Source organism: Hyperolius riggenbachi, chromosome 6, assembly GCF_040937935.1.
Source record: "Hyperolius riggenbachi isolate aHypRig1 chromosome 6, aHypRig1.pri, whole genome shotgun sequence".
NCBI classification, from domain to species: domain Eukaryota; kingdom Metazoa; phylum Chordata; class Amphibia; order Anura; family Hyperoliidae; genus Hyperolius; species Hyperolius riggenbachi.
Genome location: NC_090651.1, coordinates 376,069,838 through 376,093,265, shown reverse-complemented (window position 1 = coordinate 376,093,265; position 23,428 = coordinate 376,069,838). Strand labels below are relative to the sequence as shown.

The 23,428-nt window shown below is 41.5% G+C and overlaps 1 protein-coding gene across 6 annotated transcripts in view; it reads right to left on the bottom strand.

The window, feature by feature from the left end:
- Window positions 1-23,428, bottom strand: part of LOC137521964 (uncharacterized) — a 159,883-nt gene that overhangs the window by 33,310 nt on the left and 103,145 nt on the right. For 4 of the 6 annotated variants that reach the window (XM_068241931.1, XM_068241933.1, XM_068241934.1 and 1 more), the window contains exons 20-30: window positions 22,516-22,640; window positions 21,972-22,253; window positions 21,715-21,840; window positions 20,926-21,085; window positions 20,306-20,404; window positions 11,367-11,491; window positions 10,822-11,103; window positions 10,562-10,687; window positions 9,066-9,225; window positions 5,808-5,894; window positions 4,449-4,573 (exon numbers count right to left, since the gene is read on the bottom strand). In XM_068241931.1, coding sequence (XP_068098032.1) covers window positions 4,449-4,573; window positions 5,808-5,894; window positions 9,066-9,225; window positions 10,562-10,687; window positions 10,822-11,103; window positions 11,367-11,491; window positions 20,306-20,404; window positions 20,926-21,085; window positions 21,715-21,840; window positions 21,972-22,253; window positions 22,516-22,640 — 1,697 coding nt within the window. The remainder of the gene's footprint in view (window positions 1-4,448; window positions 4,574-5,807; window positions 5,895-9,065; window positions 9,226-10,561; window positions 10,688-10,821; window positions 11,104-11,366; window positions 11,492-20,305; window positions 20,405-20,925; window positions 21,086-21,714; window positions 21,841-21,971; window positions 22,254-22,515; window positions 22,641-23,428) is intronic. The other 2 variants (XM_068241932.1, XM_068241936.1) reach the window with 2 other exon arrangements.

Below are 23,428 nucleotides of genomic sequence, written 5' to 3'. Positions count from 1 at the left end.
ACAGTGGGCGGCATTGCAGAAAGTGACGACAGTGGAATGCATGCTGGAACGCGGAAGAGGTGAGTCATCCCCGCCCACTGCCTCTTAATAATAGTGGCATCTGCTGCTGAACTTAAGCTAGGTCCTCCCTGCCACAAATTTAGGCTGGAGGGTGAGCACACATGATGGACCCAGGTGAGGGAGGGGGGGTCCAACCCCCCACCCCACCGTGAACTTAAGCTGGAGGGGGAATGCACATGGGGACCCAGGTGAGGGAGGGAGGTCCAACCCCCCTCCCCGCCGCTGTGCCCAATACTCCCTTCCTGCCCGTTACCCCCTTATGTGACGTATGCTACGCCACGGGCCGGCTAGTGGCTATATATTGTTGTAAAAAAAATTATGAGGTGTCTGGGTTGAAAACTGTGCTGTCAAAGTTGTGTATGGGACACAATGTGGGCTTCATGACCGCTGTCTGGAACCTCCTGCTATATTCTCAGTGTTATATGTACAGAAGTGGTACCACCGCTAGGTGCCATGGCCTATTATATTTCTTGCTGCCACATATTACTCCTCCTTCTCCTGCTGCTGCTGCTTTTACTGCCTGCTCTCTGTGTTCCCACTGCCAGGGTTCACAGAATAAGGCACTGCTGCCACACACCAGCAGCTATTACGCCACTACAATAGATATATATTATTGTAAAGAAAAACATCTGAGGTGTCTGGGTTGAAAACTGTACTGTTCCAGTCAGTCGTGTATTGGACACAATGTGGGCTTTAGACCGCTTCCTGGAAACGCCTGCTGTTTTATCTGTGTTATATGTACAGCCGTGGTACCACTGCTAGGTTATATTGCCTGCTGCCGCACGTTACTCCTCCTCCTGCTGCTGCTGCTGCTTTTGCCACCTGCTCTCTGTGTTCCCACCACCAGGATTCACAGAATAAGGCGCTACCATGCGCCACCAGCTATTATGCCACTACAATAGCTATATATTGTAAAAAAAAATCTGAGGTGTCTAAGTTGAAAACTGTGCTGTCCCAGTTGTGTATTGGACAAAATGTGGGATTCATGACCACTGTCTGGAACCTCCTGCTGTTTTATTGGTGATATATGTACAGCCGTGGTACCACCGCTAGGTGCCATGGCCTATTATATTGCCTGAAGAAGGTGAAGAAAAGACAGTGAAGAAGAAGAAAGTGAAGTAGAACCAGTTGAAAAAAAAAGAAGAAGAAGAACCTGGTAGAGAAGAAAAAGAAGAAGAACAAGATGGAGAAGAAGAAGAACCAGGCGGCAAAGAAGAAGAAGAACCAGGTAGAGAAGAAGAAAAAGAAGAAGAAGACTTACATGGATTACATTACTATCATCACACTCACACACACTAATGCATATAGATGTATACAGTGGTGTGAAAAACTATTTGCCCCCTTCCTGATTTCTTATTTTTTTGCATGTTTGTCACACTTAAATGTTTCTGCTCATCAAAAACCGTTAACTATTAGTCAAAGATAACATAATTGAACACAAAATGCAGTTGTAAATGATGGTTTTTATTATTTAGGGAGAAAAATAACTCAAAACCTACATGGCCCTGTGTGAAAAAGAAATTGCCCCCTGAACCTAATAACTGGTTGGTCCACCCTTAGCAGCAATAACTGCAATCAAGCGTTTGCGATAACTTGCAACGAGTCTTTTACAGCGCTCTGGAGGAATTTTGGCCCACTCATCTTTGCAGAATTGTTGTAATTCAGCTTTATTTGAGGGTTTTCTAGCACGAACCGCCTTTTTAAGGTCATGCCACAACCTCTCAATAGGATTCAGGTCAGGACTTTGACTATGCCACTCCAAAGTCTTCATTTTGTTTTTCTTCAGCCATTCAGAGGTGGATTTGCTGGTGTGTTTTGGGTCATTGTCCTGCTGCAGCACCCAAGATCGCTTCAGCTTGAGTTGACAAACAGATGGCCGGGCATTCTTCTTCAGGATTTTTTGGTAGACAGTAGAATTCATGGTTCCATCTATCACAGCAAGCCTTCCAGGTCCTGAAGCAGCAAAACAACCCCAGACCATCACACTACCACCACCATATTTTACTGTTGGTATGATGTTCTTTTGCTGAAATGCTGTGTTACTTCTTCGCCAGATGTAACGGGACACGCACCTTCCAAAAAGTTCAACTTTTGTCTCGTCGGTCCACAAGGTATTTTCCCAAAAGTCTTGCCAATCATTGAGATGTTTTTTTAGCTAAACTGAGCCTTAATGTTCTTTTTGCTTAAAAGTGGTTTGCGCCTTGGATATCTGCCATGCAGACCGTTTTTGCCCAGTCTCCATCTTATGGTGGAGTCACGAACAATGACCTTAATTGAGGCAAGTGAGGCCTGCAGTTCTTTAGATGTTGTCCTGGGGTCTTTTGTGGCCTCTCGGATGAGTTTTCTCTGCGCTCTTGGGGTAATTTTGGTCGGCCAGCCACTCCTGGGAAGGTTCATCACTGTTCCATGTTTTTGCCATTTGTGGATAATGGCTCTCACTGTGGTTCGTTGGAGTCCCAAAGCTTTAGAAATGGCTTTATAACCTTTACCAGACTGATAGATCTCAATTACAGTACTTTGTTCTCATTTGTTCCTGAATTTCTTTGGATCTTGGCATGATGTCTAGCTTTTGAGGTGCTTTTGGTCTACTACTCTGTGTCAGATAGCTCCTATTTAAGTGATTTCTTGATTGAAACAGGTGTGGCAGTAATCAGGCCTGGGGGTGACTACAGAAATTGAACTCAGGTGTGATAAACCACAGTTAAGTTATTTTTTAACAAGGGGGGCAATCACTTTTTCACACAGGGCCATGTAGATTTGGAGTTTTTTTTTCTCACTAAATAATAAAAACCATCATTTAAAACTGCATTTTGTGTTCAATTATGTTATCTTTGACTAATAGTTAACGGTTTTTGATGAGCAGAAACATTTAAGTGTGACAAACATGCAAAAGAATAAGAAATCAGGAAGGGGGCAAATAGTTTTTCACACCACCGTATATATACAGTACAGACCAAACGTTTGGACACAGCTTCTCATTCAAAGAGTTTTCTTTATTTTCATTACTATGAACATTGTAGATTCACACTGAAGGCATCCAAACTGATTCAGGTGACTACCTCTTGAAGCTCATCAAGAGAATGCCAAGAGTGTGCAAAGCAGTAATCAAAGCAATAGGTGGCTACTTTGAAGAACCTAGAATATGACATATTTTCAGTTGTTTCACACTCTTTGGCAGGGCCGGCCCTAGACTTTTTGCCGCCTGAGGCAAATTTAAAAAAAAAATTGCCACCGCCGCCCCTCCCCCCCCCCCTCGGGGGGGGGGGCCGCTCTGGGGGGCCGCCGAGCTGGAGGGGTAGCTGGCAGGACGGGGGTATTGGGCCAGCGGCGGGGAGGGGGGTCGGACCCCCCCCCTCCCTCGCCTGGGTCCCCCGTCCTCCGCTCCCCTCCAGCCTAAATAGACGCAGCCGTATATGTAAGAGGCACGGGCGGGGAAGACACTCACCTCTTCCCAGCATGCGCTCCACTGACATCACTTCCTGCAGCGTTGCAGGAAGTGATGTCAGTGGAGCGCACGCTGGAGCGAGGAGGAGGTGAGTGTCTCCCCGCCCGTGCCTCTTACATATACTGCTGCGTCTATTTAGGCTGGAGGGGAGCGGAGGACGGGGGACCCAGGCGAGGGAGGGGGGGGTCCGACCCCCCTCCCCGCCGCTGGCCCAATACACCCGTCCTGCCAGCTACCCCTCCAGCTCGGCGGGCCGGCTCCCCGCACCCACGGACGGGCGGGTGCCGCCCCTGGAAATTTGCCGCCTGAGGCAAAAGTTTCACCCCGCCTCATGAGCGGGCCGGCCCTGCTCTTTGGTTATGTACTATACTTCCACATGTGTTAATTCATAGTTTAGATGCCTTCAGTGTGAATCTACAATGTTCATAGTCATGAAAATAAAGAAAACTCTTTGAACGAGAAGCTGTGTCCAAACTTTTGGTCTGTACTGTGTGTGTATATATATATATATATATATAAATATATATATATATATATATATATATATATATATATATATATATATATATATATATATATATATTTATAAAGGAATACCATATTTTTTTTAAACCTTCCCACGCACCTAATTGTTGTTTTTAATTAAAAAAAAAAAAAGCACCATGAATCATTTCATGTGAAACAGGGATTCGTGATTACAACTCGCGATTCGTGATTACAGACGATTATCTGACTCGTATCTGCATTCAAGTCGGATAAGCATTTTATACTCGCGATCACGATTACGAGCAATTTGTAAGTGGGCGGACTCATGATCGTGATCACTCAAATACGTGATTGGAGTTATCCGAGTACCTCTGGTCACCACACATCAATTAGATATATAACTAATTTCAGAGTTACATTTCAATCTGAAGGGTGAATTCTAAAGTAATGTGCTTACATATAAGGAAGAATATTCTGTTCCAAACAGTGGGATGACTCTAGAAAGACGTATTAGCTCTGTTCCTCCATCATCTATCTTAGGACTGAGAGAGTCAATTGATGAGCCATATGGGTAGAGCAAAGCTGAAGAAAGGGGGGAGAAAAGGTTATTGACACAAAGTCACCTCAGCATACAGGTATTACATTGTGGGGATGTTTATGTGTGACACCTTCATAATATAGTTCCAAGGACACTTAGATGTGTTAAACATTTAAAAGTATTAGTTTTCTTTTAAGCTGGATTGTCCGCCATAAAATCAAATTCCATTTACCCATTGTTCTGTGTTTATTATACATTCTACAACCTGACCCTGCATTGTACGCATTCCAATATAATCAGGAATGTTTCTGCTGTAATAAATCTTATCTCAGTCAGTCTGGCTCTGTTTGGTATATTGCTGAGGAAAGGGAAGCTTGTTATCTCTCCTCCCACATTACAGCTCCTTACTGATTGGCTAAGGACAGTTCATTATGAAGCTGCTGTAACGCAATCTATGCTGTGCTCACTTGTGTTTATAAAGCTAGCTAGATATGACAGTGCAGTTTCTACGAGAAAAAAAAAGAGAGGAAATGACATCAGGATTGGCTTCAGTCAGAGGTAATAAAAATGGGAAATGCCTAAAACTGTTTTCTCTTTCTTTACTGTATAACATTCACTGTAATCAAAATGTGGACAGTACAATACACATGTTATATAAGTAGAACAAGTATTTATCTACGTATATACAGTATGTATTTTTTTCCTGGGATGGTACGACTGTCCCTGCTGCTTTAAAAAGGTAAAGGGATTAGAATAGTGTTTTGTGCATGGTACAAAAAAAAAATCTCAAAGCAGCCAATCATATAGGAAAATGTATTCTACTACATCCTTGCTAAATTAATTAGCCCTCAATGCAGTCCATCTAAAGAAGTCTTATGATATGTAAACACTAGCTTCTTTTCTTCACAAGAAATCCAGTAAGGATTGAATATTCTAATGTTTATGTCAAAGGAATGTATCACAACAAGATATAAAAGATCAGTCAGTCTGGAACACATGAATTAGAATGCTTCTGTTTTGTTTATGAATATTAAAGTATATTAAAGGGACTCCGAGCAGTGCCTGTGGGTATGTCTTTTCAGCCCTCAGGCCTGTGACAATGTGACAAACAGAACATGGCTGCCCTCAATGTATCACAGGAATAAATAATCATAAACTTTTGAAAGTTTTGCAGCTAGATATGCTGTGTAAACTTCTAAACTTTAGATAAGCTATATAGACAAGTTACTTGTTATAGTTAGTTTTTCATCCCGGATCCGCTTTAAGGATTACTATTACCTGAGGAGATGAGAGGGGCAGCAGTAGTTGTTGTGAATAGGGTGACTGGTGGTGGAACTGTAGTGTCCTGATTATCTGAGGATTGATCTGTGGAAAGAAATGTGAATGAAAGAACGTGCACACTACAGTCTCCTAGACCATCTCGTCATTCTACTTTTATTTTTAAAAAAATGGAAAACGTGAATAAAGACATGAGCCCATATGTAATTATCTTTTTCTCCTGAGTTTTCTCATAGGAGATAATTTTTCATCTTCTATTTAAAATAACTTTGCAGCACTTTGCAACCGAAATAATACCAAAAAGTAGTTGCAAAATCACTACCAAAATAATAGTGAGTATTTTCTTGCTTGCTGGTGGTTTACAAGGCATTTTATTGACAAGTTTGAAAATGTCACCACCGGTGCTCATCACAAGCTCGTCATCACAAGTAACTCGTGATCATGAGCTGTTTCTTGTGATCTCGAGGTCGTAATCAGCATCTGTGATCTGCTCTTGATCATGAATGCCGATCATGAATGTACTCGTGATTGCACTCGTTACCCGACTCATGATCATGAATTACTCGTGATCAGATGGTATTCGTGATTAGAATCCCACTGACTTTAGCTTTTAATAGCAAAGCCCCCTCACATGCTAGAAACACCAAATTTGCTAGATGTGTTAAGAAGAACAGTGGGAACAAGAGGCAAAAAAAATTCAAAAAGACCTTATAGTTTTTGAGAAAATCGATTTTAAAGTTTCAAAGGAAAAAGTATCTATATATATATATATAATAGGCTAAGTGCCTCAACCTTCAAGCAAGAAGAAGAAGTATCACCCTGCCCCCAGGGCCGGTCCAGGCAAGAAGAAGGGGCCGGGCCAAGCAAGAAGAAAAAGTATCGCCCAGCCCCCAGGGCCGGTGCAAGCAAGAAGAAGCTAAACACTGCATTCCAGCGGTTCTGGAGGTGTGTATAGCTTCTAAGGGCAACAATGGTAATTTGCATATATTCAGCAGTGATGCACTGGGAGACATCTCAAGCTCACTCCAACCTGAATTATCGCAAATTCTTTCTGTTCTAAGAAAGCAAACTTTTGTTTTCCATAGCGTTTTAGTAAGGGGGCTTTTAGGACCATTGTAGCCCCTCACACACTCCAATGAGTTCTGGTTCACCATGAGCTCTCTGGTTAGTCTGTACCTCTCGGTGTTACAAGTACTACTCCATAGAGCCAAATTAAACAATCTGAAACAGTCTGTATGCATGCTGGATTTTTATGGCTCTGTACAAATTAACAAGCTGACACATCATTGCATTCCAGCGGTTCTGGAGGTGTGTTTAGCTTCTAAGGGTAACAATGGTTAATTTGCATATATTCAGCAGTGATGCACTGGGAGACATCTCAAGCTCACTCCAACCTGAATTATTGCAGATCTATCTCATATATATATATATATATATATATATATATATATTTATATATATATATAATAGGCTAAGTGCCTCAACCTTCAAGCAAGAAGAAGTATCGCCCTGCCCCCAGGGGCGGTCATACACTTGCCACTGAGCTGGAGGGGGTAGCGGGCAGGAAGGGGGTATTGGGCACAGCGATGGGGAAGGGGGGTTGGACCCCCCTCCCTCACCTGGGTCCCCCATCTGCGCTCCTCCTCTAGCTTTAGGCCTCCTTTCCATAAACTGTTGAGCTGTGTGCTCAACAAGCAGTTACCAGGCAGAAGTAAGCAGTTATCATGCAGCAACAGCAGTTACTAGGCAGCAGTGAGCAGTTCAGAGAGTTTGAGAGGCATTTCACTGGCTATCAGCGGTCCGTGGAAAGGAGGCCTAAGTTCTATGGAAAACAAAAGTTTGCTTTCTTGGAACAGAAAGAATTTGCGATAATTCAGGTTGGAGTGAGCTTGAGATGTCTCCCAGTGCATCACTGCTGAATATATGCAAATTAACCATTGTTGCCCTTAGAAGCTAAACACTGCATTCCAGCGGTTCTGGAGGTGTGTATAGCTTCTAAGGGCAACAATGGTCATTTGCATATATTCAGCAGTGATGCACTGGGAGACATCTCAAGCTCACTCCAACCTGAATTATCGCAAATTCTTTCTGTTCTAAGAAAGCAAACTTTTGTTTTCCATAGCATTTTAGTAAGGGGGCTTTTAGGAAGATTGTAGCCCCTCACACACTCCAATGAGTTCTGGTTCAGCCTGAGCTTGCTGGTTAGTCTGTAGCTTAAGTTCAGCAGCAGCCGCCACTATTAGTAAGAGGCAGTGGGCGGGGATGACTCATCTCTTGCGCGGTCCAGCGTGCGCTCCACTGTCGTCACTTCCGGCAATGCCTCCCCCTGTATTGTAAGTGGACGGCATTGCAGGAAGTGACGACAGTGGAATGCACGCTGGAACGCGGAAGAGGTGAGTCATCCCCACCCGCTGCCTTTTACTAATAGTGGCGTCTGCTGCTGAACTTAAGCTAAAGGGGGAGCGCAGATGGGGGACCCAGCTGAGGGAGGGGGGGTCCGACCCCCTCCCCACCACAAAATTAAGCTGGAGGGAGAGTGCACATGGGGGACCCAGGTGAGGGAGGGAGGGGGTCCGACCCCCCTCCCCACCGCTGTGCCCAATACCCCCTTCCTGCCTGCTACCCCTTTATGCGGCGCATGTTACGCCGCAGGTCGGCTAGTACATTTAAGTGTGGTAAATACATTAACAGTCATTTACCGCGTTTAAATGTATACTTTTTTCCTTTGAAACTTAAAAAATTGATTTTCTCAAAAACTATGAGGTATTTTTGATTTTTTTTTCCTCTTAACACATCTGGCATATTTGGTGTTACTAGCATGTGAGGGGGCTTTGCTATTAACTGCTAAAGTTGGCCCAGTTTTTAATTGCGAATCACGACTCGTGATTACATGCAGTTATTCAACTCAAAACCGCGCCCGAGTTGGATATCCATTTCTATTCGTGATTGTGATCACAAGTCAATTCTTAAGTGGGCAGAGTTGAATTCGTGATCACTCAAATTCGTGATTGGGGTTATCCGAGCATCACTGAATATCACATTGAAGAAAACTAAAGAGAACAAATTAACTGAATATGGGCAAAGGAGTGTCTCTTCTGAGCAATAATTCCATGTATTGTAATGCTGCAATTGATCTTATTTGCAGTATTTGTTCTTCACTTAGGAAATACATTATTATTCTTGTTAGAGTTTAAACAGCAGTGTTACTGATATCAAGTCTTGCCCAGTCTGTACATAGTAAACTTATTTGTTACTAACCTATACCTCCATGAGGATCTTCTGGATGTAGATTACTGGCTTTGAACGCCCAGCGTCCAGTGACATTGACATTACTGGTGGATGATATGTTGGCAATGGCAGGAGAGAGGGATTCTGGGATTGTGTAGTGCCCAGTAACAAGGCCACTGTTCAATCCAGCCTGCACAGTTCAAGAATACACAAAATAAATACTTCATGCTAGGAAATCAATATCAAAACTTTTAATATGCACAAACCACCTAAGCACAGTAGAAAACTAGGAAATCGTCTTTTTTGTCACAGTCATTTTGGCATGTACATTTTTTTGTTTACTATGAAAAACATTTCTTGTTTTTGTTCCATCTACACAAATACAGTTAGAACAACTATCAGTAAGCAAGTGTTACAAATCTAAAGTAAAAATTATGTAAAGTACCTAAGGTGCAAAAAAGTATTTAACCACTTCACCACTAAGGGGTTTTTCTCCTTTTGGACCAGAGCAATTTTCACCTGTCAGAGCTCCTTCCATTCATTTGCCAATAACTTTATCACTACTTATTACAACAAAATGATCTATAGTTTGGGGTTTTTTGCCACCAATTAGGCTTTCTTTGGGTGGTACACTTTAATAAGAATTATTTTATTCTAAATGTATTTTTAACGGCAAATTTAAGAAGCTTTTCTCAACTTTTGGCCGTTATTGTTTTATAATAAACATGCTACTGTGGAAAAAACCAGCGCATTTTAATTGCACATTTGTCCCAGTTATTTCAACATTAAAAATTGGTCCCTAGTACAATGTAGGGTGACACTATTTTATTTGGAAATAAAGGTGTACTTTTTCAGTTTTGCGTCCATCAAAAACAGTAATGAACAAAAATGCAAATATTATTTTTGCTTTAAACTTTGCAAAAATAATGTAAAATTTGATTTTCAAATGAAAATTCCATCAAACATAGGTTTTGTTTTTTTTGTGAATTTTCACGGTAAAATATTGTTTTCGCATAAAACCATTGTGGTAAGAATATTGTTTTTTCATGACTTTGCTGTAAAAATATAGGTTTTTTTCATGGTTTTGCCATAAAAGTACCACTTTTCAAGCACTTTTTTGCAAAAATGTTCTTGAATGTGAAGATGACGAAGATCTGCAATCAACACTATTCACAAATTACAACCTTATTTGAAAAAAATAACAGTGACATACATATTAAAAAAGTTCAGTCTTTTCTTAATATCATTCTTTTATATATGCAAATGTTTAATTTTGATAACTGTGGTAGAGTGGGGAGGTAATTTATTTATTTTTATTGTATTTAATGTATTAGGGTGCCATTTTACAATTTGGCCACTAGATGTCCACCCAGTTCTTTCCTGTGTACTGTTCATGTTCACAGTACACAGGAAGTTATATGTGTATTCTTTCACGTTCTTTAACTTTACTATTTCAGATTTACTACAATCACATATTAAACAAGTTCTGTTAATTTCTGTATAAAGAAAATAAGTGATATCCTCACCAGGGCGACAGGTCCATACACTATGTAGCCATTTGCATCCAAACTTGGCCACTGAATATCTTCATAATTGTACAGGAGAAATGTCTGATTACCGTCGGTGCTCAGCACAACTTGGAATGTGTTCACCTGTAAATACAAACAATGATGTATAAGATAAACCAACTAAAATTCTAGCTAAAGTTCGGACAAGTGTTCAGTGCTGCTGTGCAGACAAATCAACAACAGGCTTCATCTAAAGATGATTGCATTACGCTATTTACCTTGTCTGTGTAAGAAGCATAATACCCCACTCTATGCCAGGTGGCTACAAATACCCACTGAGCCAAGAAGTGTGGGTCCCGGAAATACAGTCTGACATCAGATGTGGCCCGGTACAGAAGATCAGGATCAGTGCTCTCACGATAATATATATCACCTTGATACCGATTATCTACATCAGCCCAGAAAATAGCCAGAAATGGGTTTCCATAAGCAACAGGAAGTGCTTGTGGCACATATTGACGGATTGGTGATTGGAAGGATAGCAAACCATTATTATTCACCTATTAATAAGAAAGAAGAACAAAACAAGTAGAAACATGACCAATGCCTATAGAACAGTGTTGTTTCTGCAATGAATCTGTTTTTTTTAGTTATTTGGAAATGGGTGGAATTCACATCACAATCACAGTTCTCAGGCCTGTAACACTTGTATATGCCAGAGCACTCTTATTGATTCTGATGTCACCACACATCAATTGAATATATTACTGTTTTCGGAGCTACATTTCAATCTGAAAGGTGAATTCTAAAGTAATGTGCTTACATATAAGGAAGAATATTCTGTTCCAAACAGTGGGATGACTCTAGAAAGACGTATTAGCTCTGTTCCTCCATCATCTATCTTAGGACTGAGAGAGTCAATTGATGAGCCATATGGGTAGAGCAAAGCTGAAGAAAGGGGGAAAAAAGGTTATTGACACAAAGTCACCTCAGTATACAGGTATTACATTGTGGGGATGTTTATGTGTGACACCTTCATAATATACTTCCAAGGACACTTAGATGTGTTAAACCATTAAAAGTATTAGTTTTCTTTTAAGCTGAATTGTCCACCATAAAATCAAATTCTATTTACCCACTAGAGATGGCCCGAACCTCCGATTTTTGGTTTGCGAACCGGGTTCTCGAAGTTCCGCAAAAGTGCGGTTCGCGTGAACTTTCGCGAACCGCAATAGACTTCAATGGGGAGGCGAACTTGGAAAACTAGAAAAGAATTTGCAGGCCACAAAAGTGATGGAAAAGATGTTTCAAGGGGTCTAACACCTGGAGGGGGACATGGTGGAGTGGGATAGATGCCAAAAGTCCTGGGGAAAAATCTAGATTTGATGCAAAGCAGCGTTTTAAGGGCAGAAATCACATTGAATGCTAAATAGCAGGCCTAAAGTGCTTTCACACATCTTGCATGTGTATACATAAATCAGGGAGTGTAATCCCTTCCTTTTCCTACCCTCCTCCCTTCCTCTTATCTTGTCTTGTTTTCCAGGGATTTGTAGGATGTCATAAGCCAGCTTACATACATTGACCAGGGTCAAACCCAGGTCAACTGCTTTGAAGGCAGCTATGCTCACCACTATAACACCAACACTACATGCTGAAGCCAGCCTAGCATGTACCATTGTGATATGCCCAAGAGAAAAATTAGCTTGCTTAGAGATTTGTAGGATGTCAAAAGCAACCTCGCATACATTGGCCAGGAATGGAACCCAGGTCAACTGCTTTGAAGGCAGCTATGCTCACCACTATACCACCAACGCTACATGCTGAAACTTCTTGGAGCAGACTTACTTCCTCCCTCCAAAAGACACTTATACATCCCCATAAAATAATTCAACAGCAACTGCATGCACAGTCTCTATGGCACAATCGGTTAGCGCATTCAGCTATTAAATGAATGGTTGGTGGTTCAAGCCCACCCAGGGACAGCCTTGCCTTTTGCATTCAACAGTTGTCCAAAGAGAACCCCAGATAGCCATGTAGAATCATCTCTTTCTCTCTCTGGGCTTGAACCACCAGCCTTTCGGTTAACAGCCGAATACGCTAACTGATTGCACCACAGAGACTGTGCACACAGTTGTTGCTAAACGATTTTATGTGGATGCATGTGTGTCTTGTGGAGGGAGTAAAAAAGTCTGTTCCAAGAAGTTTAATGCCACTTTAAACAAAACCTGTATATATCAAATTTCTACATATATTTCTATAATCATTTCATGATGACAAAGGCCAGAAAGAAGTAGCCAATGGAGTACCCATTTTATGTACGGCTAAGTGGTCTCACTCACGTTTTCCTACAACGAAGCATCTGCTGTACAGCAGCAGAGTGGTGCAGTGGAAGCGTGCTGAGCCCATAACCCAGAGGTCGATGGATTGAACCCATCCTCTGCTAGGTGTGCTTTGGTTTTTACACCTTGCTTTACCACATGGGCCAATCGGTGGTCATAGCCCCGTAAGAGAAAGTGTCATTAGGGCTTTGCTGTAACATAGATAGTAGTGTAACTATTTCAACTAATGTACCCTTCTTAAACTCGAAGGTTATATACAAACGTAAGCAGAGTGGTGCAGCGGAAGCGTGCTGGGCCCATAACCCAGAGGTCGATGGATTGAAACCATCCTCTGCTAGGCATGATTTCATTTTTGCACCTCGCTTTATCGCATGGGCAAAATGGTTTCCATAGCCCTGTAAGAGAAAGTGTAATAAGGGCCCTGCCATAACATAGATATTAGGGTAGCTAAGACTACTCCTGGGCCTTTCTTGTAGTTGAAGAGATGAGTGAACTGTGACACCGCACTTAAAAAAAAATAAACAGCAAACAGAGAAGCTTTCCCATATTGGAGCATTAAATTTGGTAAAGACTTAAGCCAATGTGTTGTAAGACACAAGTAAGCTTTAGGTTAGCAGGAATGGTTGCATGGCCACCTAGCTTTTCATCCTTCCCACCATTGCCCTGGAATCTTCCAGACTTCAAATTGCTGTCCTTTGCTGTGTGTGTTACACCAGCATCATCCAGGGGGGCACATGATCTTTCTGAAGTCTTGAATTGAAGCCTGTAAGCAGTATCACCATGTGTCCCACTGCTTTCATCTAGCAAATTAGGCAAATAAGCAAGCTCATTTTTCTCTTCGGCATATCACAATGGTACATGCTAGACTGGTTTCAGCATGTAGGGTTGGTGGTATAGTGGTGAGCATAGCTGCCTTCCAAGCAGTTGACCTGGGTTTGATTCCTGGCCAATGTATGTGAGTTTGCTTTTGACATCCTACAAATCCCTAAGCAAGCTCATTTTTCTGTTGGGTATATCACAATGGTACATGCTAGACTGGCTTCAGCATGTAGTGTTGGTGGTATAGTGGTGAGTATAGCTGCCTTCCAAGCAGTTGACCTGGGTTTGATTTCTGGCCAATGTATGTGAGTTTGCTTTTGACATCCTACAAATCCCTAAGCAAGCTCATTTTTCTGTTGGGTATATCACAATGGTACATGCTAGGCTGGATTCAGCATGTAGCGTTGGTGGTATAGTGGTGAGCATAGCTGCCTTCAAAGCAGTTGACCTGGGTTTGATTCCTGGCCAATGTATGTGAGCAGGGATGCTCATCCGGATACCTGGGTATCCGACCATTTTTCCGCTATCCAGTTGGATCCGGATTCCGGATACCTGGGCCAAGATCCGGATAGTTCTATGCGGATATCTGGCCGCATAATCCGGATATCCGATGGATATCCGGATCCGGGTACTGTACTAAGGAAATGATGTCATTGAGCCAATCAGAGGGCTCCCAGCAGAAGCCCTAGCATCCAATCACAGAGGGGAACTCTGGCCAGCGCCCCCCCCCCCAACCTCATTGAGCCAATCAGAGGGCTCCCAGATTAAGCCTTAGCACCCAATCACAGAAGGGAACCCTGGCCAGCCCCCCTGTACAATCAAGGAGGGCTGGCATGATGCCATGATGACAGATTCTTGCTTGTGTGGCTGGCTGCTCACTGACAGACTTGCTCCAGTGCTGTTGGCTTAGCAAGTGCTGTTTACAGTGATAAACCTAAAGCTTTGAGTGCTAAACACCTTCACTACACTATTGTTTTATTGTTTTTTTTAGCTAGCTAGCTTGTAATTGCTTGAGTTTGTTCACTCAGTTAGGTTCTGTCTGTGCAGGCCAGCAGGACAGTATAGGTTAGGGAATATGATTACTTTGTTATTGTATTGTAAATAGTTAGTACTGCAGTTAGTTGTTAGAGATAGAGAGTAGTACTGTGTTAGCTTACTACAGATTACTGCAGTGCTGCTGTGCTGAGCATTGTCAGTGTGACAGTTAGACAGATAGTGTGCACTGTCTGTTCTCTACTCTGCGGGCTGTCACTCCGTGCTGATTTGATTTAAAGTCCAACCCCGATTTTATTAAAGTAAAAGTACCTCACATCATCTGGTGACATCATCACATATAAGCTGGACTATGTCTGCTGGCACCAGCAGCCGGGGGAGGGGCAGCAAGGGCAAGAGGACAGGGAGCAACATTACGGCCACCCTCAGAAGGTTTGCCATGTCAGTGCCGACCCCAGCGGGCAGCCTACCCTCAGTCAGCGAGCTTTTTGCTCCAGGCGCCACGATTGAACTCAGGGCTGTTAGCCGCCCGCAAGGAGTTTGAGGAGGATGTTTTGGGTTTTGAGGAGGGGGGGTATGATGTTGATGATGGGATGAAGGACCGTGACTACCATCCACAGGATGGAGATTTCAGCTCTGACTCTAAGGAGGAGGATGCGTCGGTGGGTTAGGCACGGAGGATCAGCATTGCAGACAGTGGCCGTGGAATGCGGGACCCACATCCTTCTGCCGCTACCACCAGCCACACCACTCAACCCCCAACCGCCACAGGGAGAAAAGTAGCAGCATCCCATTCAGGCCGCAGGGGAATCTTCACCTCCCCACCTGGCCGCCATGGTGCCACAAGCCACTGCTGCTGATACCACCACCTATATTCAACCAAAAACACAATTGCGGTGTAATTTTTTGGAGGTGTCTGGGCTGAAAAATGTCATGTCCCAGTTGTGCGATTGGACTTTGGACACAATGTGGGCTGCACGACCTCTGTCTGGAACCTAGTCCTGATGTTAATTGACAGCTTTTTTTTTTTTTATTTTATGTCCACCAAATAATAAATTAGTGTTTCCCTTTAAAAAACATGATGCTACATGCATCATTTACCCTAAAAAAAACCCTTTTTAAAGCTATTTAAAGGGCACTTCCGGGTTTTCTATTCGGATACCCGAATAGGTCGGGTATCCGCTGGTAATGCGGCCACAAGGTCGAATTCAGATTTCCGAATCGGATCCGGATATCTGGGTACCCGGATCTGAATCCACCCGGGTATTAAAAAGTACTACCCGAGCATCCCTGTATGTGAGGTTGCTTTTGACATCCTACAAATCCCCAAGCAAGCTCATTTTTCTCTTGGGTATATCACAATGCTAGGCTGGCTTCAGCATGTAGTGTTGGTGGTATAGTGGTGAGCATAGCTGCCTTCAAAGCAGTTGACCTGGGTTAGATTCCTGGCCAATGTATGTAAGCTGGCTTTTGACATCCTACAAATCCCTGGAAGACAAGACAAGAGGAGGAGGAGGAAAGGAGACGGGAGGAGGGAAAAAAAAGCACAAGAAAAAGATTAGCTCTCAAAAGAGCTGTTGTGGGGTGCTATTTTAGGAATAACAATCAGCCAGGAGCAAGCTAAGAAGTTTACAAGAGCCTAACTAATCTTTCCCTATGAGAGTCTGCCAGCAGCTTTCCCTTCACTAATTACTACTGGGACACAAACGACTATAATGGCCGGCGCTGCCTGCCTTATATAAGAGGTGAGGTGGCTCCAGGAGATAGTGTAGCCTGATTGGCTACAATGTGCCTGCTGACTGTGATTTAGAGGGTCAAAGTTGACCCTAATGGTGCACTATGGGGGCGAACCGAACTTCCGGGAAAGTTCGCGTTCACATGCAATCGCAAACCACCCAAACTTCGCCTGGAACCGTTCGCCGGCAAACCGTTTGGGCCGTCTCTATTACCCACTGCTCTGTGTTTATCATGCATTCTACAACCTGACCCTGCATTGCACGTATTCCAATATAATCAGGAATGTTTCTGCTGTAATAAATCTTATCTCAGCCAGTCTGGCTCTGTTTGGTATATTGCCGAGGAAAGGGAGGCTTGTTATCTCCCCTCCCACATTACAGCTCCTTACTGATTGGCTGAGGACAGTTCATTATGAAGCTGCTGTAGCACGATCTATGTTGTGCTCACATGTGTTTACAAAGCTAGCTAGATATGACAGTGCAGTTTCTACGAGAAAAAGAGAGGAAATGACATCAGGATTGGCTTCAGTCAGAGGTAATAAAAATGGGAAATGCCTGAAACTGTTTTCTCTTTCTTTAGTATATAATATTCACTGTAATCAAAATGTGGACAGTACAATACATATGTTATGCAAGTAGATCAAGTATTTATCTATGCATATAAAGTATGCATTTTTTTTCCTGGGATGGTATGACTGTCCCTGCTGATTTTAAAGGTAAAGGGATTAGAATAGTTTTTTGTGCATGGATAAAAAAAAATCTCAAAACAGCCAATCATATAGGAAAATGTATTCTACTACATCCTTGCTAAATTAATTAGCCCTCAACTCAGTCCATCTAAACAAGTCTTATGATATGTAAACACTAGCTTCTTTTCTTCACAAGGAATCCAGTAAGGATTGAATACTCTAATGTACAGGATCTTCTCAGAAAATTAGCATATTGTGATAAAGTTCATTATTTTCTGTAATGTACTGATAAACATTAGACTTTCATATATTTTACACACAACTGAAGTAGTTCAAGCCTTTTATTGTTTAATATTGATGATTTTGGCATACAGCTCATGAAAACCCAAAATTCCTATCTCAAAAAATTAGCATATTTCATCCGACCAATAAAAGAAAAGTGTTATTAAAACAACAAAAAAAAAGGCAACCTTCAAATAATTATGTTCAGTTATGCACTCAATACTTGGTCGGGAATCCTTTTGCAGAAATGACTGCTTCAATGCGGCGTGGCATGGAGGCAATCAACCTATGGCACTGATCAGGTGTTATGGAGGCCCAGGATGCTTCAATAGCGGCCTTAAAGAGAACCAGAGATGAAGCACCCTCTTGTATTTTACCTTATAAATCAGTGGGAACATGACAGTAAACACCTAATCTGCCCTTTGTTTCATTGTTCTCTGTGTAATCTGACTGTTATCACGTCTGATAAGAATCCCCGACTGAGAAGTCAGGCTGCTCCGTCTAGCTTTGCTACAGAAAGATTATAGCTAAGTCTGTCTTCTGTGGTGTTATTTCAAGCCCAAGCCTGCCCCCTTGTGGCTTTGCTATAATGACTCAGCAATAATCATTCCCAGCAAAGCCAGATTTAATTGCTCAGTCTGGGATTCTTGTGACTGCTGTTAACAGACACTTTTAGCAGTGAGGACGAAACAGAGAGCATGGTAAGTGTTTTCTCTAATGTTCTTACTGATATACATGGTAAAATACACAAGGGTGCTTCCTCTCTGGTTCCCTTTAAGCTCATCCAGAGTGTTGGGTCTTGCGTCTCTCAACTTTCTCTTCACAATATCCCACAGATTCTCAATGGGGTTCAGGTTAGGAGAGTTGGCAGGCCAATTGAGCACAGTAATACCATGGTCAGTAAACCATTTACCAGTGGTTTTGGCACTGTGAGCAGGTGCCAGGTCATGCTGAAAAATGAAATCTTCATCTCCATAAAGCTTTTCATCAGATGGAAGCATGAAGTGCTCCAAAATCTCTTAATAGCTAGCTGCATTGACCCTGCCCTTGATAAAACACAGTGGACCAACACCAGCAGCTGACATGGCACCCCAGACCATCACTGACTGTGGGTACTTGACCAGGCATTTTGGCCTTTCCCTCTCCCCAGTCTTCCTCCAGACTCTGGCACCTTGATTTCCGAATGACATGTAAAAGTCGCTTTCATCCGAAAAAAGTACTTTGGACCACTGAGCAACAGTCCAGTGCTTCTTCTTTGTAGCCCAGGTCAGGCGCCTCTGCCGCTGTTTCTGGTTCAAAAGTGGGTTTATTCTTCCATCTGCTGAAAAGCTTTATGGAGATGAAGATTTCATTTTTCAGCACAACCTGGCACCTGCTCACAGTGCCAAAACCACTGGTAAATGGTTTACTGACCATGGTATAACTGTGCTCAATTGGCCTGCCAACTCTCCTGACCTGAACCTCATAGAGAATCTGTGGGATATTGTGAAGAAAAAGTTGAGAGACGCAAGACCCAACACTCTGGATGAGCTTAAGGCCACTATCGAAGCATCCTGGGCCTCCATAACACCTGAGCAGTGCCACAGGCTGATTGCCTCCATGCCACGCCGCATTGAAGCAGTCATTTCTGCAAAAGGATTCCCGACCAAGTATTGAGTGCATAACTGAACATAATTATTTGAATGTTGACTTTTTTTTGTTTTAAAAACACTTTTCTTTTATTGGTCGGATGAAATATGCTAATTTTTTGAGATAGGAAATTTGGGTTTTCATGAGCTGTATGCCAAAATCATCAATAAGAAAAACAATAAAAGGCTTGGACTACTTCAGTTGTAGTGTAATGAATCTAAAATATATGAAAGTCTAATGTTTATCAGTACATTACAGAAAATAATGAACTTCATCACAATATGCTAATTTTTTGAGAAGATCCTGTATATGTCAAAGGAATATATCACAACAAGATATAAAAGATCAGTCAGTCTGGAACACATGAATTAGAATGCTTCTGTTTTGTTTATGAATATTAAAGTATATTAAAGGGACTCCGAGCAGTGCCTGTGGGTATGCCTTTAAGCATACCCACAACTAATTAATTATATCCGCACACCTACCAGCATGATGTTTGTAATTATATCCCCCTGGGTTCCTTCTATTTCATTGCATTGCACTGAATGGAGCTGCCGACACTGGGGAAAGTGTCGTCCTGCATAATACAATGCTGAATTAGGAATCCAAGATGGCGGCTGCGATTGCAATCGTGAAAATAACAAAAATGAAAAGGCATATGGTGGTGGTTTATATATCATTGGGAAGAGGAGAAAGAGAGCTTCAAAATGGTATGCATCTTTCCATAGTTACTGCACTGCTCGGAGTCCCTTTAAGAATGTAAAACTGCATCTTAAAGTGGATCCGAGATAAACTTTTACTCATTGCATAATTGTGTTCCTTTCATATAGTTCATAGGGCATTCTTCAAGTCAAATACTTTTTTGTTTTGTTTTAATACTCTAATTCCCTATAAACTAAACAAGCCTCGTCCACAGCTTTTGAGAGTGCTTTGGCATTTTCAGCCAGTAGCAAGGGCTTATGGGAGCTTAGTCTGGGCAGGAGGAGGGGGAGGTGCTACTAGCCATAGATTTCAGAGGGGAGGAGGAGGAAGAGAGGGGGTGAATTTATACACAGGCAAGCTGATAGCATCTCTAGCCCAGTCAGGCCTGTGACAATGTGACAAACAGAACATGGCTGCCCTCAATGTATCACAGGAATAAATAATCATAAACTTTTGAAAGTTTTGCAGCTAGATATGCTGTGTAAACTATCTAAACTTTAGATAAGATATATAGACAAGTTACTTGTTATAGTTCGTTTTTCATCTCAGATCCGCTTTAAGGATTAATATTACCTGAGGAGATGAGAGGGGCAGCAGTAGTTGTTGTGAATAGCGTGATGGGTGGTGGAACTGTCGTGTTCTGAGGACCTTCTGGATTATCTGAGGATTGATCTGTGGAAAGAAATGTGATTGAAACAACATGCACACTACAATCTCCTACCTCATCTCGTCATTCTACTTTTTTTTTTTAAATGGAAAAAGAGAACAAATACATGAGTCCATATGTAAATAACTTTTTCTCTTGAGTTTCCTCATAGGAGATCATTTTTCACCTTCTATTTAAAATACATTTGCAGCACTTGCAACTGAAAAAAATGCCAAAAAGTAGGTGCAAAAGTACTATCAAAATAATTGTGAGTATTTTCTTGCTTGCTGGTGGTTTACAGGCATTTTATTAACAATTTTGAAAATATCACCTTGAAGAAAACTAAAGAGAAAAAATTAACTGAATATGGGCAAAGGAGCATCCCCTCTGAGCAATAATTCCATGTATTGTAATGCTGCATTTTATCTTTGAAATATTTGTTATTCACTTGGGAAATACATTATTATTCTTGTTAGAGTTTAAACAGCAGTGTTACTGATATCAAGTCTTGCCCAGTCTGTACATAGTAAACTTAGTTGTTACTCACCTATATCTCCATGAGGATCTTCTGGATGTAGATTACTGGCTTTGAACACCCAGCGTCCAGTGACATTGACATTACTGGTGGATGATATGTTGGCAATGGCAGGAGAGAGGGATTCTGGGATTGTGTAGTACCCAGTAACAAGGCCACTGTTCAATCCAGCCTGCACAGTTCAAGAATACATTGAATAAATAATTAATGCAAGGAAATCAGTACCAAAACTTTTAATATGCTCAAACCACCTAACCAAGGAAACAGTCTTTTTAGTCTACACACTCATTTTGGCATGTACATTTTTGTAAATGTCCTATGAAAAACAACATTTATTTTTTCATTTTTCTTTTTTTTATTCCCGCTACATAAGTGCAGTTAACTGCCAATACTTTTAAATATATTTTTAAAAAAGGTGCCATATTTCCACTAAAAAATTGCAATAATATTTTTAGCAAGTGGACCAAAGGTACATAAACAAAACAATTCTTCTTATTCCTATTGTTGTTGCCGTTATTATTATTATTATTATTGATAATACTATTATTGTTGTTGTTATTTTTATTATCTTATTAATGCACTTATTCAATTTTTGCTTATCACCTAAAACTTAAACTTTGTTTTTTTTTCCCTATCTTCAAAGTAAAAAAAATAAATTAATAAAAAATCCTTCATATTTCAAAGAACACAATTTGTCATCAAAGGTTTCAGACTTTAAGAGAACTATTTCTTATTTACTAAAGTCACATATTAAACAAGTTCTGTTAATTTCTGTATAAAGAAAATAAGTAATATCCTCACCAGGGCGACAGGTCCATACACTATGTAGCCATTTGCATCCAATGTTGGCCACTGAATATCTTCATAATTGTACAGGAGAAATGTCTGATTACCGTCGGTGCTCAGCACAACTTGGAATGTGTTCACCTGTAAATACAAACAATGACCAATAAGATAAACAAGCTACATTTCTAGCTATAGTTCGGACAAGTGTTCAGCGCTGTGCAGACAAGTCAACAACAGGCTTCATCTAAAGATGATTGCATTACTCTATTTACCTTGTCTGTGTTAGAAGCAAAATACCCCACTCTATGCCAGGTGGCTACAAATACCCACTGAGCCAAGAAGTGTGGGTCCCGGAAATACAGTCTGACATCAGATGTGGCCCGGTACAGAAGATCAGGATCAGTGCTCTCACGATAATATATATCACCTTGATACCGATTATCTACATCAGCCCAGAAAATAGCCAGAAATGGGTTTCCATAAGCAACAGGAAGTGCTTGTGGCACATATTGACTGATTGGTGATTGGAAGGATAGCAAACCATTATTATTCACCTATAAAGAAGAAAGAAGAACAAAAAAGTAGAAACATGACCAATGCCTATAGAACAGTGTTTTTTCTGCAATGAATCTGTTTTTTTTACTTATATGGAAATGGGTGGAATTCACATCACAATCACAGCTCTCAGGCCTGTAAAACTTGTATATACCAGAGCACTCTTATTGATTCTGATGTCACCACACATTAATTGAATATATTACTGTTTTCGGAGTTACATTTCAATCTGAAAGGTGAATTCTAAAGTAATGTACTTACATATAAGGAAGAATATTCTGTTCCAAACAGTGGGATGACTCTAGAAAGACGTATTAGCTCTGTTCCTCCATCATCTATCTTAGGACTGAGAGAGTCAATTGATGAGCCATATGGGTAGAGCAAAGCTGAAGAAAGGGGGAAAAAAAAGGTTATTGACACAAAGTCCCCTCAGTATACAGGTATTACATTGTGGGGATGTTTATGTGTGACACCTTCATAATATAGTTCCAAGGACACTTAGATGTGTTAAACATTTAACCACTTGAGGAACACAGTCTTTTCGCCCCTTAAAGAGACTCTGTAACAAATTTTTCAGCCTTAGTTCTTCTATCCTATAAGTTCCTATGCCTGTTCTAATGTGCTCTGGCTTATTGCAGTCTTTCCTAACTGCACTGTCTCTGTAATAAATCAATGTATCTTTCCTCTGTCCTGTTTGTCGGGCTAAGGCTTGATTGTGTGGAATGTGCAGGGCTGCTTGTGATTGGTAGAAGCGATACACACCCTCTGCAGGCCCCCTGCACACTCTGAATGACTCACACACTATGCTTAGCTGAGCCTATTAGAAGCTGGTTAGTTTGTTTGTAAACACTGCCTAAAACTGTTAATTACAAGCCAGGATTGCAGTAGAGAGTGGCAGAAACAGCACAGAGGGGCACAGGAGAAAATAATGAATAGAATGGTATGCTTTTTATTGTAAGAATATTAGAGTACAGATTTTCTTTAAGGACCAGAGCCTTTTTTTCCATTCAGACCACTGCAGCTTTCACGGTTTATTGCTCGGTCATACAACCTACCACCTAAATAAATTTTACCTCCTTTTCTTGTCACTAATACAGCTTTCTTCTGGTGCTATTTGATTGCTGCTGCAAGTTTTAGTTTTTATTATATTCCTCAAACAAAACATGATTTTGTC